The 13,032-nt window shown below is 42.0% G+C and overlaps 1 protein-coding gene across 2 annotated transcripts in view; it reads left to right on the top strand.

Annotated features, from left to right (window-relative positions):
• The window catches only part of ppp3cb (protein phosphatase 3, catalytic subunit, beta isozyme), a 46,941-nt gene that overhangs the window by 6,291 nt on the left and 27,618 nt on the right, over window positions 1–13,032 (top strand). For both annotated transcript variants that reach the window (XM_079669073.1, XM_079669074.1), the window contains exon 2: window positions 5,701–5,901. In XM_079669073.1, the coding sequence (XP_079525199.1) occupies window positions 5,701–5,901 (201 nt within the window). The remainder of the gene's footprint in view (window positions 1–5,700; window positions 5,902–13,032) is intronic.

A 13,032-nucleotide genomic window follows, 5' to 3' on the forward strand; every position in this document is an offset into this window, starting at 1 on the left:
ATCATGGTTGACTCCTTCAGTCATTCCTGTAATCTGTCAGCTTCTCACTTGCTGTCACTCCCTCTGTCCTGCACCCCTGTCATATTGAATGGTGTTCCTGTGCTATTGAAACTGATTGAATATCCCCATAATTAACTTTAGCCATTAGGGAGGATGCACACAATAACAAGGTGATTCTGATCAGATTCTGCTCCAGTTAGGCTATTCCGCCAGCCCAAACACATTTAGGAGATTTGGTTGAAAGCTGTGTCATAGATTTTCTCCCTGGCTCCCCCCTCCCTGCACTCTGATGTGGAGATTTTTTGGCTGAGCTGGCACCTTTTGGCGCTTAATAAATTCCACACCAGGGAGTGCAGCTACATTATGGAGAAGCTGAAAATGCTTTCACCTCTTTTGAGCTAACATATTTGAGCTAACATCTTTGAGCTAACATCTTTGAGCTAACACTGCTAATACTGTGTCCGGTAGATAGCTAACTTTCAACTACGGTCGTTTGGCAAGGTATTCAAAAGCCAAACCCTTTGGACTCATACTGCTCAAAATGGACAAATAAAGTTACAAAAATATATCATAATAATATGTCAACCTATTAGCTTTAAGCTAGGTCTGGCAGATTTGTATTGTAGGCTAGGGCCACCCTTATTATTAACTTCCAGTTGATTCTGTTTGTCTCAGTCAAGGTTATACCCATTGTAAAAGATTTGCACTTCATACCTAAACAAAGACTTGAATATTATTTTTAGTAGCTGTCTTACTGTCAAACAGGGTGACACTGTGTGATATGTTTCAAACTAGAAATGTCTTCCACCTTCAACTTGCAGAATTCTGTATATGTATTCCTGTAACGTGCTTTTCAGGGACGTTTCTTAACTCAATAATGTTGACACTACAAAACACATGTGGCTAAATACGTCTGAGATAACCTTGTCAAGACGTGGGAGTGATTTGATCACAATGCGTCTTGATGGTAGCTTACACTTGTCGGCTAATTACCTCCGTGCACTTGTGATCCTATCACCAAGTACCAAGTGTAAACAGGGTTGGCCTTATGTGTAACAGTAAATGTTCTCTTTAGAAAAACTAGACAATAATATCCGACTGAGCTAAAAGAAGATGAGTTCCACTAGAGAAGCATGAAGGTTGAGTGCTACTGAGGAAAATTCCTCCTGCTTTAACTCGCTGAGAGATATCATAGTGGTTGAAACACAACTGAGTCATACTCTGTGTTGAAATGGAGGTAAGTCTGTATTATTTACACTAAAGACAGTGTTGGGTTCAAGTTTACCATAGAAAGACTTATTTCAGGATAATTCCCACAGTTTAGGTATGTGCATTTGAGAGCATTGCAAGCTTTACCAATCTAAACCAACCAATCTAAAAGCTTTCTATGGTTTGTGGACGAGTTTGTTTTCTCAACAACAGTTGCAAAGAAAGCAGAAAACCCCTGCTGCTTGTTTTTCTCGCTGCAAAGCCTGCGTCATCGCTCGTGCAACAAGAAACTACCCAGACTTGTGATAGATCTCCCGTCTCAAAAACAACTAAGTTGGTTACACCAGAACACTTAGAACTACTCAGCATTTTGAGCAGTCTGTGGGCATAATTTGTTCAGCTCAAAACTCAAGAATACAATGTGTCTGGGGTCTGTTCTTTTTGTCATCCCGAAATGTCACACAGTAATCCTTTGTTTATTCATTTGATTACTGATTTTAGGAGCTCAAACTTTGTTTGCCTAAAGAAAGCGAAGTGTTCTTTCTCATATTCCCATATACAACTAAAATGTACTCATTAGTGAAATCGTATTGATTAATCACAAGGGTTTAAGAGAGAAACCCAACATTTCCAATGATTTCACCCTTTTTTAAAGAGGTCAGTACGTATAATAATCTAGGATTATTTAGCCACATAGCATTATGTCTAGCTACTTTTTACAGATTATAATATTTGAAATTCTGGATGGATTGCTAAGAAATTTGGTATCTACATTCATGGTGCCCACTGGATGAGTCTGAACCACTTTGTTTATTCTATGATATTTCTTTTAGTGCTACTATTTGATCAAAATCAATTCTACTATCTGTTCTAGTTATCATGGTAGATGGTGACCATAAGAAAAATTCCTGCTAAACATTAGCATGTTAGCATCTTAATGTTATTATCTATAGTTAAAGCCTAAATATTATTTGGTCTAGAATGTTAAAGGAAAAAGATACAAATACATAATCCAGGCCTATCAGTTGTCCCACAAACCGGTAACGTGCAATGATAAATTGTACTACTGAATGCATATACTGTAGATTATAAATGTGGGCGCTGTATTAAATATAAATGTGTTTCCTTTCCATTAATGTTGTGCTCAAGGCCTACAAATTCTGTTGCATAATGCAGAACGCCTTCCATTGTTTTTTAGCGAGATCCCCTATTTTGTGCCAAAAAAATTGATTTGAGGAAGAAGAAGAAAGCTGTACCAACATGTTCCACAGATTCACATTGCAATATTAAATTCAGATGCTTCATAATTTAAATCTCTAAACCCCAGACAGCTTTGAGTCCTCCACCTTTTCATGCTCGCTTGAACCTCTCGAGTTTCTCTGAAAGCCAGAAGTGTTTCCCTTCAATTGGGCGCTTATCAAATAGTCAGTCGTCAGGTGCAAAAGACCTTCTTGGTTTGACTCTTCCTCTCTCTCCATCCCCTAACTGCCAAGTATAGTTTTCCCAAGTATCGTTCCTTCCCCAAGCTCTGCTGCTCTCCACTCTCTTATACCTGCCCTACTTTCACACCGCTCACACAATTGTACGATACGATGTTCACACTCCTTGTCTCTCTCTCTCTCTCTCTCTCTCTCTCTCTCTCTCTCTCTCTCTCTCTCTCTCTCTCTCTTTCACACACACCAGGAGCCTCAGTTTGACCTCAAACCAGAATTATAAATACACAGACATTGAGTTAATGTATGTGAATATATATATTTCTTCACAAGAAAACAGTAGCTTTTTTTCGACGGTGCATGCAGCTTTTTTGTAGCACAGTACAGCACTGTACGGGGTCGTACAGTAGTACCAGACAGAACAGTTAAATGATGGAGGCGGATTAACCACATACTGACTGAGACCTATTGTTTCCTTTTTTTTATAAATAAATATGAAGTCATTAGTAATTATTTTTCTGTCTTTTGTAGTGCAAGTACATATCAGTTGTAATCTGAATGGCAAAAGTGGTTATACCATGTAGACGTTGTCTATCAATGGCAAACAGACCCTTCAGCTTGGCATGACTTACGTGTTGTGGTCAGTCTTAAATGTGTGCATAAAAGTGTCTTTTTGGGGAAAGGCTGACCTGTGTAGCCCTAAGGTGATATTAGCTACTTGAGGGCATCCTGAGTCCCTGTTCAGACCGACATTAGCATGCATGTTTTGTGATCCAATCACATGTGGACAACTCCAAGTACAGATGTGATTGCATCCAAGAAGCATTGAGGAGGACACATTGAGATCCAACCACGCAGATCACAGTCTGAGTGGTATAGGTCGCATAGGGCCACATTCTTACCACCAGCTGCTCTTGCAGTAATAAGTAGTGCCTTTCTTACTGTCCTAATGTGCACAATGTAGTAACTGCTTTTTTTCGTCTTTTGTTTTCTTAGTTATGTTCTCTGTATTTTATATGTTTGTGTTATGTGTTATGTGTAACGTTGCTGCCTTCTTGGCCAGGTCAGCATTGTAAATGAGATTTTATCTCAATGCTTTTTATCTGGTTAAATAAAGGTTAAATAAAAAATAAAATAAAAAAAATTATTTTAGCAGTGTGTATTTAAATGTGACCTGGGCCACATTGAAGAACCTCCTACTTAACTGGCGTCCTTTGAATGAGCAGATTAAGCACCACAAATGTATATCTTATATTTTGGATGTAAGAGTCATACTGCTTGTGACGCAGTTTCTGAGCAAAGGTGACAGTGGCATTGTCGGTGGAGTTCCGGCAAAACTGTCTATAGACAAAAACCTTATATTTGAATGTTCATAAAATGTGCTTGAAAAGCATAAATTATTTCACGCATATCGCAGTCTGGCAGAGCAAAAAAACACCCGTAATCGGCACTTGGACATAGCAGTGCTTTTTCAAAACGTAAGCGGATGTTTCTTTAATGCTGTATGGTTATAGACTGTATGGTGAGACTTACGACTGTAATTGAAACACAGGCACACACCAGAAATGACATACTCGCCTATATTCATAAAGAAAGGTGAAATGAGATCCGATCACAAGTGACAGGACACATGAGGTGACACTTTTTAGTGCCAGTGTGAACTGAGGTACTTGATGAGTTAATTAACAACAGAACAAGGTCTGGGATACGTTTTGGTTAAGGTGTCCTGGCATGTTCTGGTGTGTCCGCATTGTTAAATTGCTTATGGATATTTTTAGTGTAACCCAATAACCCAATGACCCAATGACTGTATCGTTCACAGAAGTATTTTTTATCAACAGACACGTGCACATTTGATTAAAATCCTCCGAATTACACATAAAGCACTGATTTATGTTGACTGTAACCGATTTGTCAGATTCATTTAGAAATACAGGCCATATGCTGCTGAAGAGACTGGGCTGAAAGAGAGGGAAGCAACAAGAGAATAAGAAGAGGGAAAAATGGGGGGGGGGTGGGACTGAGAAGGGGCAAGAGGAGAGAGAGAGAGAGAGAGAGAGAGAGAGAGAGAGAGAGAGAGAGAGAGAGAGAGAGAGAGAGAGAGAGAGAGAGAGCCAGACAGAGCCAGGCCTAGTTTTTAGTTTGTGATCTAGGCCATTATCTGTGTTAGCACTGGTGGGGCTCCAACAGACTCTGTGGATCCTGCATAACAATACCTTTTTATGAGCCTGTATGTGTGTGTGTACCACTGTAGTCTCACTCACGCGTATGCGATCATGTGTGTTAACGCCATTGTGCCATACATGATGCACGCATGCGCCCCTGCGCCTCTGCCTTTTGTTTTCTTGCTACTGAGTTTGTTAAGACCGCTCGTGTGCGCTTTCACAAGTGTGACTCCTCACGTGCAGCTGTGCGCTCCTGCTGTATCACCCCTGTCGTCAGTCAACCCCCCGCTCCAGCAGCGCCCTGGGGGCCTTCATTATGTAAGAAAGACATTACTGCAGAACAGAGGCAGAGAGGCAGAGAGACATTACTGCAGAACAGAGGCAGGCAGCCCTGATAACTCTGGCAACCCCTGCTTCAATACAATCCACTTAGGCCTCCATAACACACATACATAAATGCAGACACACACACACACACACACACACACACACACACACACACACACACACACACACATGCAGACACACGCAGACACACGCAGAGTCAAAGCCTGCAGCAGAGGTGTGATCATGGTAACGGTGAGGGTTGAGGCCCTCTGACATTTTTGGGCATCACGATGAAGACGACAGAAAATCTCAATGAATCACATTCTGCATTATAATATATTTTCTTCTCTTTTCTTCTGCATTAACTCCTGTCATTCCCTCCATAATCAAACTCACCATTTATCCATACACCCATTCAAACTCTCCTCCACCTTCTTTATCTTAAATATGTGCCAAATTAAATCCACCTTCCTTCCTGCATCATTCCTTCTAATCTCCTTCCACATCTTCTCCTCACGTCCATCTCCTTCCTTATCATTTTCAACACTCCCCACCTCAACCTCCAGCGGTCCCCTTGCCCCTGGCCCACCGGCTCACCATGAAGGAGGTGTTTGACGCCGAGGGCCGGCCGCGGGTGGACCTGCTCAAAGCTCACCTCACCAAGGAGGGCCGACTGGAGGAAGCTGTGGCCCTGCGCATCATCGATGAAGGCGCCGCCATCCTGCGCCAGGAGCGCACCATGTTGGACATTGAGGCGCCAGTCACGGGTATGCTATACTGATGCAGAGTGGAATAATTGAGTGTGGACCAGTCTGTTCTCTGGTGAACAATAACAGGATATTTAGTAGAAAATTGGAACGCTAAACCTTTGTGTATTCACTTCTTTCCAGGTAGACAGGGTCAATTTTAGCAAAATCAGAACCCCGAAGGCTTTTTGTGTTTATTTATGCTATACAACATTTCTAGGGGTATTAAGGGGTGCTGAATCCAAATCTGCTGTATATGAAGCTCAAAAATGTCCTAAAATGCCTGAAAATTGAGAAATCCAACATGGCCGCTACCACCAGCCTGAAATCTATTTTAAGTATATCTTTTTGAATAAACAAGGTACAAACTTGAATTAAATGTGCTTTTGTAAGTTATCCTACATGGGCAATCTGATGCCATATTCAGATTTGAGATGTAATGTGAATAAACTGCTTAGCTCTCATATATATTGCAAAAATAGTAGTTTTTAACTATGAATAATTACTGAGCTATTATTATTATTATTATCAGGCTACTTTTACTTACTTTGTATATTGTTTTGAGGTTAAATGTTTCAAATTTGCTGTGATGGAACCATTGCCTTCCCCGCTATTGCCCCCCCCAGCCACAAAAACTAAAAAACAAACCAAAAAGAGGAATCACAGAGCGCCCATTCAGCGGTGTATTAGCAGAAGACTGTTTCACACAGTCATCTGAACAATGTCCCGCAGCACAGAAAGCACAAGCTACAGACATGGCCTTCTTCATGTCCAGGACATCCAAAAAAACAATGCCTTCCTGGATATTGTACAATCAAAAGGCAAGCACAATCAACCCAGAGAAAACTACAGTAGGCTACCTACCTATCGTCCAGGCTCCTGCATCTGAACTCGATACACTGAACACAGTTGTCAAGCGAATAGTTCATATCTCCAAATCAATGGAACAACAGCATGTCATTCTGACAGTGGACGAGGCACTTTATCCAAAGTTGCTAGAACTGAAGTGGTCAGTAGAAGAATGCAAGGACGTGCTTATCCCTTTCCTTGGAGGCCTTCAAATTGCCACGAACTTCCTGGGTGTGATAGGACAACACATGGTTGATTCTGGCCTGAGCGAGCTATGGGTCAAGTGTGATCTACTGGGAGAAAATGCTGCTCAGCATGTCATGGCAGGAAAGGGGTATGCACGTGCCATAAGGACCCACAAACTTACCCTACAGGCTCTTTGGCAGCTACTGCTCCCACGACTTTGCACATATCTGGATGAGGTTGATGTTGACACTGAGAGAGCTGAACTCTCAGATCTCTGCCAATCCGCAGATGCTGACTACATCGCACATATGGTTGACAAATTGACTACAGACAGATTCCAGCAGCCCATGAAAGAGTTTGCTGCATCGCTTGCAGTTGATGACCTGAATGCCGCATTCTGGTGGGACTACATGACTATGGTCAGCATCGTACTCTGCTTCACAAGAGCGCAACGTGATGGACTGTGGGATTTCCACCTGTATGCTTTCAAACTTATGCTGCCCTTCTTCTTCAGGTACGATCATATAAACTACGCCAGATGGGGTACTGTGTACCTGGCTGAGATGTCTGCTCTCCCACCAGAAATCCTCCTCGAGTTTCAGAAAGGCAACTTTGTGGTGAAACGCAGTGATCGACGCTTCAATCAGGTTTCAGCGGATCAAAGTACTGAGTGGCTAACCGCTAAAGGAAAAAAGAGTGGAGGCTTAGTGGGCATCGCCAGGATAGCAACATCTCTCAGTAGATGGACATTGTCATATAATCTGAGAACAGTCATAGCTTCTCAGACAAAAGCAATGCTGAGACTGACAACAGATGATGAAGACGATGAGTACACACATACTGAGTGCACAGAGAGTAGAATGGAGAGAGACGACGGGGATGAAAGCAAAATATGTGTATCATTGAAAGAGCACTGTGTGTTTCAAGATGATGGGGACACACTCAAGAACATAATCAACAAGGACGTGGTCACACCGGAGATTGAAGAATCTCTGCTTGGTGCAGAACACCTTGGACAGGCACAAATGAAAGTGTGTGTGGACAAACGTCTGTGTGAACCTCCAGCTAGTGACCAGCACTTGGGACTGAAGTCACCCATTTGAAAGAACAAAGCCAAGACATTTGCCTCTTTGTATGAAGTCGTGCAACTTTCCAAGAACAAGCAAAACACCATCAAAGTGCACAGCTTACAGAGCAGGTCGTAAGGTAGACCTGGCAAATGTCCTCCAGCATGAATTCATGCCCATCCCGCCATCTCTGGCCGCAACTAACGGCAGTCTACATTCCACCAACAAGTCTGTTTTAGCAAATATACTGACAAAACATGTCCAAACGCCTGCAGATGTGCCCCTTCAGGAACCCAGCTGCCTAGCTATTGATGGCCAATGGCACTTGGGAAGCCGCCTGACACTAAAACATTTGGTGACTATGCCAACAAGTTTGCTGAGACGGTGTTGAAGATGGGAGAGAAGTACCAGAGGGTTGATGTAGTCTTCGACATGTACCATGACAAATCCATCAAAACGGGCACAAGGGGGAAACGTAAACAGCGTCACCGACCAGTACGTAGAGAAATCGTTAATGACTCCGTTCCACTTCCAGCAGACTGGTCAAGCTTCATGGCACTGGAAGAGAACAAAGCAGATCTCGCTCGACTACTCTCAAACCATCTGATAGAACACAGCCCAGAAGATGAGCCTGTGGTTGTAGTATCGGGTGGGTTTGCTGAAGCAACCACTGTCAAGTCATCAGATCCAGATCTTGATGTCGCCTCTTTAATGGCTGACCAAGAGGAGGCTGATACACGTCTGATTTTGCACTGCATCCAGGCTCCAATGGACACAATACTTGTGTCAGCGCGTGACACAGATGTGCTTCTTCTACTTTTAGCACACCATGACAGAATCGGATGTACCCATCTCTACATGAAAGCCGGGACATCAAAGGATCCAAAGTATTTTCCAGTACATGACATTCGCAAGTTATTATCTGATGATCAAGTGGACACACTCCTTGGCTTCCATGCCATCACTGGCTGTGATAGTGTGTCTCAGTTCAGCGGTCACGGAAAGAAAACAGCCTGGCAGGTGTTCGAGCAACATCTCACCGATTTTACTGGCCTTGGAAAGGGCCCTCTCACAGAAGGTATTGTGACATCAACAGATAAATGTATCTGTAAGATGTATGGTGTGCCAGAGGCTGATACATGCAACAAAGCAAGAGTGAAGTTGTTTTGCAAAGGTTGTCCACAAGAGACTCTGCCACCAACCTCATATGCAGTGAAGTTTCATATCATGCGTTCACACTATCAATCGACAATCTGGAACCAAGCTCACCTGCCACATCCTGATCTTCCTCCAGTGGATGAAATGGGATGGATGCACAAGGAAGGTCAGTTAGTGCCATGGCTGCTGTCTTTGCCACCTATGCCTAAAGCCTGCAGGGAGTTCACTTCATGTGGGTGTACCAAGGGATGCCTCAGCCAACGCTGCAGCTGCAGGTATGTGTATAGAGGATTAGCTGATGGTGATCAATGTGTACAAGATCGTAAAAATAGGATAGACTGGTTGAGAATATCAGCCTGCCAGACTGCATACTGCTGACTGTTTGTTGTTAACAGATTGTTGAAACCATAACCGGATAATTGTGAACCTATAACTGAGAAAAAAAGTAACAAATGAACACAATAAGTGTAAAGATAACTGTAATATGTATTCCAATGTACCTGTACTTGTACTGGTCATAATCTGTCTATTCTATTCAGAAAGAGTCACATGTAATGGATAGAGGCATGCAACAGCAGGAAACATGACAACACCTGCTGGAACAAGAAGAGTTTTTAAAAGTGCCTGCCTTTTGGCAATTTCCCATAGGGTTTGATGTAAAAAAGGCTTCTTCATTGCGTTAACACTGGATGGCCTGAGAGCTATAATTTGGGTTTATTTGTTGTTTTAATATATTTTTACATTATTATTATTATTATTATTATTATTATTAGTAGTAGTATTTTGTAATCATTAATATATGGTGGTGTTTTATGAGATACTTGAATGAGGTTTTTATCATTTCAGTATGATTTGTATTCTTATTGAGTTGAACATTCCAATGCCACCCATACAGTATGTTCTTACTGTAATGGAGCAAATAAAAGCATCTATAGGGCTTTGTTGACGGTACTGTTGCTCAACTGTAGGCCTAATCGTGTCATGTTTACGTTATGGTTTTGTGGTCAAATAAAAATGGTATTAATACACTTTCTAAGCAAGCCCTGGTTGAGTCTGACAACTTATTTATCACTAATGACCACCTTTTTCGCTATACATGTATGATTTCAAGAAGATTATTCACATTTGATCTAAAATCAGGACAGTAGGTTAAATTCCCCATGTGTGAAAACATATAAAAACACATTTAATTCTAGTTTGTACCTTGTTTAGTCAAAAAGTAATGTACTAAAATAGATTTCAGCCTGGCATTGGCGGCCATGTTGGATTTCTCAATATTGAGGCATTCTGGGACATTTTTGAGCTTCATATACAGCAGATTTGGATTCAGCACCCATTAATACCCCTAGAAATGTTGTATAGCATAAATAAACACAAAGTGCCTTCAGCACTTTAAATAAGCACATTTTCTGAAATTCTGCCTAGAGCATTACAATTGGGACCACCGGTGCAGCAACCTGTTAGCTTAGCCTAGCTTAGCGTAAAGACTGAAGACTGTGCGAAAAAGCTAGCTCAGTTTTATATCATCTTTACATTTTTATAGAGAAAAAAATCTAAAAACATCACTTTGCCATTGTAAGAGGTGCTGCACTATGTGCATTTTATTCGCGAAAGGAGCAGTTACTTCTTCCTGTAGCTTTAACAATGGTCTTAACCTGTTGCCTAGTAACTACTTATGGCCAAGCAATCCCTATGGTGGCGGGCAGGTGCAAACGCGGAACAACGGCCCAAAACACAAACATAAGCAGGAAACACCTGCAAATAATGAAATGAAAAACAAACAAACCCTGAAAACAAACGCAACAAAAAAACGCTGCAAATACCAAAACGATATGCAAAGTCCAAAGTACATACAAATCCCAAAACACATACAAAAAAAAAAAACATTCCGGAAGTGCTCCAGGCCTCTAGGCGCGCTAGTTTTTAGTTTTCGGGGTTTGTGTGTTGTATTTTGTTTGCATCATTTCTGTAAATGCAGCGTTTTTTGGTTGTATTTGTTTTCAGGATTTGTTTGTTTTTCATTTCAGAATTTGCAGCTGTTTCCTGCTAATGTATGTGTTTTTGGCTGTTCCGCGTTTGCACCTGCCGGCCACCGTAAATATCAGCGGAAATACCTCCCGTCAAACTGCAAGTGTTACACTTAAGACATTGTACGGATTAAACAAACAAGATATTTATATAAATATATAATAGTTTAATAGTATCTAACTATATATTTAAATGTTGCTACATTTGGACAGAGGCAGGCTAACTCTTTTCCAGTCGTTATGATAAGCTAAGCTAACTGGTTGATGGTTATATTTTAAAGGTCACCTATCATGCTATTTAGGCAATAGCATAGGTCAGATATATACAAATATATAAAAAACATGTCTATGAAGTGTTTTGGTCAAAATACCAAACAGATCACCCATTCTAGCTATGCCTCATATCCCGTTTCAGCCCTGTTACTAAAGTGCTGATTCGGTGTATAAAGCTTTAAAAAAAGTACATCTTAGCTCTGAGTGTTAGCGATGCTTGCTAATGTGAACAAAGACCATATTACGTCCAAAACACGTCGGGCATTGATTCTGATGGCAAATCTGGATCAGCTTCATTGTACCCACGTTTTTAGAGATTTGCGGAGGAAAGAGAGAGGGTTTTATTTTCTGACACTTTGTGAGTTCCCTGACACACCGGGGACACATATTTATGTATAAAAGGCGTAACAAAGTGCATTCTGCATGATAGGCCCTCTTCAATACTTACCTTACAAACAGGATACTGTTCATAAGTCTTCTTGTGTAACTCTTTATTAGGGAATTAATAAGCGTTTTTATCTACAATATTTCTTAAAAAACTGCCTTCAAAATTCCCATTGGGACTCAATGCACAATAATGCTACAAAAGTTTTATACATGTAGATAGAATTGGGAGGGATGAAACCCTCTGTAATGGTCTTTAATGGTCACACATGCAGAGCACACAGTATACAGTGAAATTTGATCTCTGCATTTAACTCATCCTAGTAAAAGGAGGTAGTACTAGGAGCAGTGGACAGCTATTGTACAGCGCCCGGGGAGCAATGGGAGTGAGGGGGGTGTCCGGTGCCTTGCTCAAGGGCACCAGGGCAGGGCAGGAGTTGAACTGGGACCTCTCCAAGTAGCGGTCCACACTCCATATTTAGGTCTGGTCGGGGACTTGAACCGGCGACCCTACAGCTCCCAGTCCAAGCCCCTATACTGACTGAGCCACTGCCGGACATATGTGCATGAGTGACAAACAAATAGATCTCACACACAGAGACAGAGGAATGGAACTGAGGAGGAAAAGGCAGAAAGATGAGTAATTATGTATTAATCAGATTCCATTTGTCGATTCATTAATTTGCCGTATCTGCCAGCCTTTTAATGTGAACTGTTGTTCTGTCGCACTTCACTGAGAGAACCAATTGGCACTGATGTGACTCACAATGGCGGGCGCTCGCTTTGGTAATATCTGCATGTATCCCCTTGCCGGGGAAATGGTACGCACCGAGGAGAATGTTGTAGGGGGAGGAGATTGAGATCGATGGAGAACAAAATGGAAAACAAGTTTCTAACAGGATGACACAGAAGACAGATAAGCAGGGAGGCAGACTCAGACACAGGGCCCTGGCCAACTTGAGGCCCCACGCAAAGTTATATGATGAGGCCCTCTTTTTCGGGAGCGTCAACGGGGGGGGGGGGGGGGTGCTAGTGGAACCTTGCAGCGGCCTTGGTCAGCCAGTCTCAACCCATTGACACAGCCTGGTTAATGTTCCTGTTTATCTCTGCATGTATGTGTGCGCGTTTATGCAAATGCGAGCGATGAGATCATTCTGTGTGGGATGTGGTGCCCACGCAGTGTGGGAACATGGCTCGGCTTTCACAGG

The sequence above is a fragment of the Notothenia rossii genome, assembly GCF_949606895.1.
Source record: "Notothenia rossii genome assembly, chromosome: 3".
In the NCBI taxonomy this organism is placed as follows: Eukaryota; Metazoa; Chordata; class Actinopteri; order Perciformes; family Nototheniidae; genus Notothenia; species Notothenia rossii.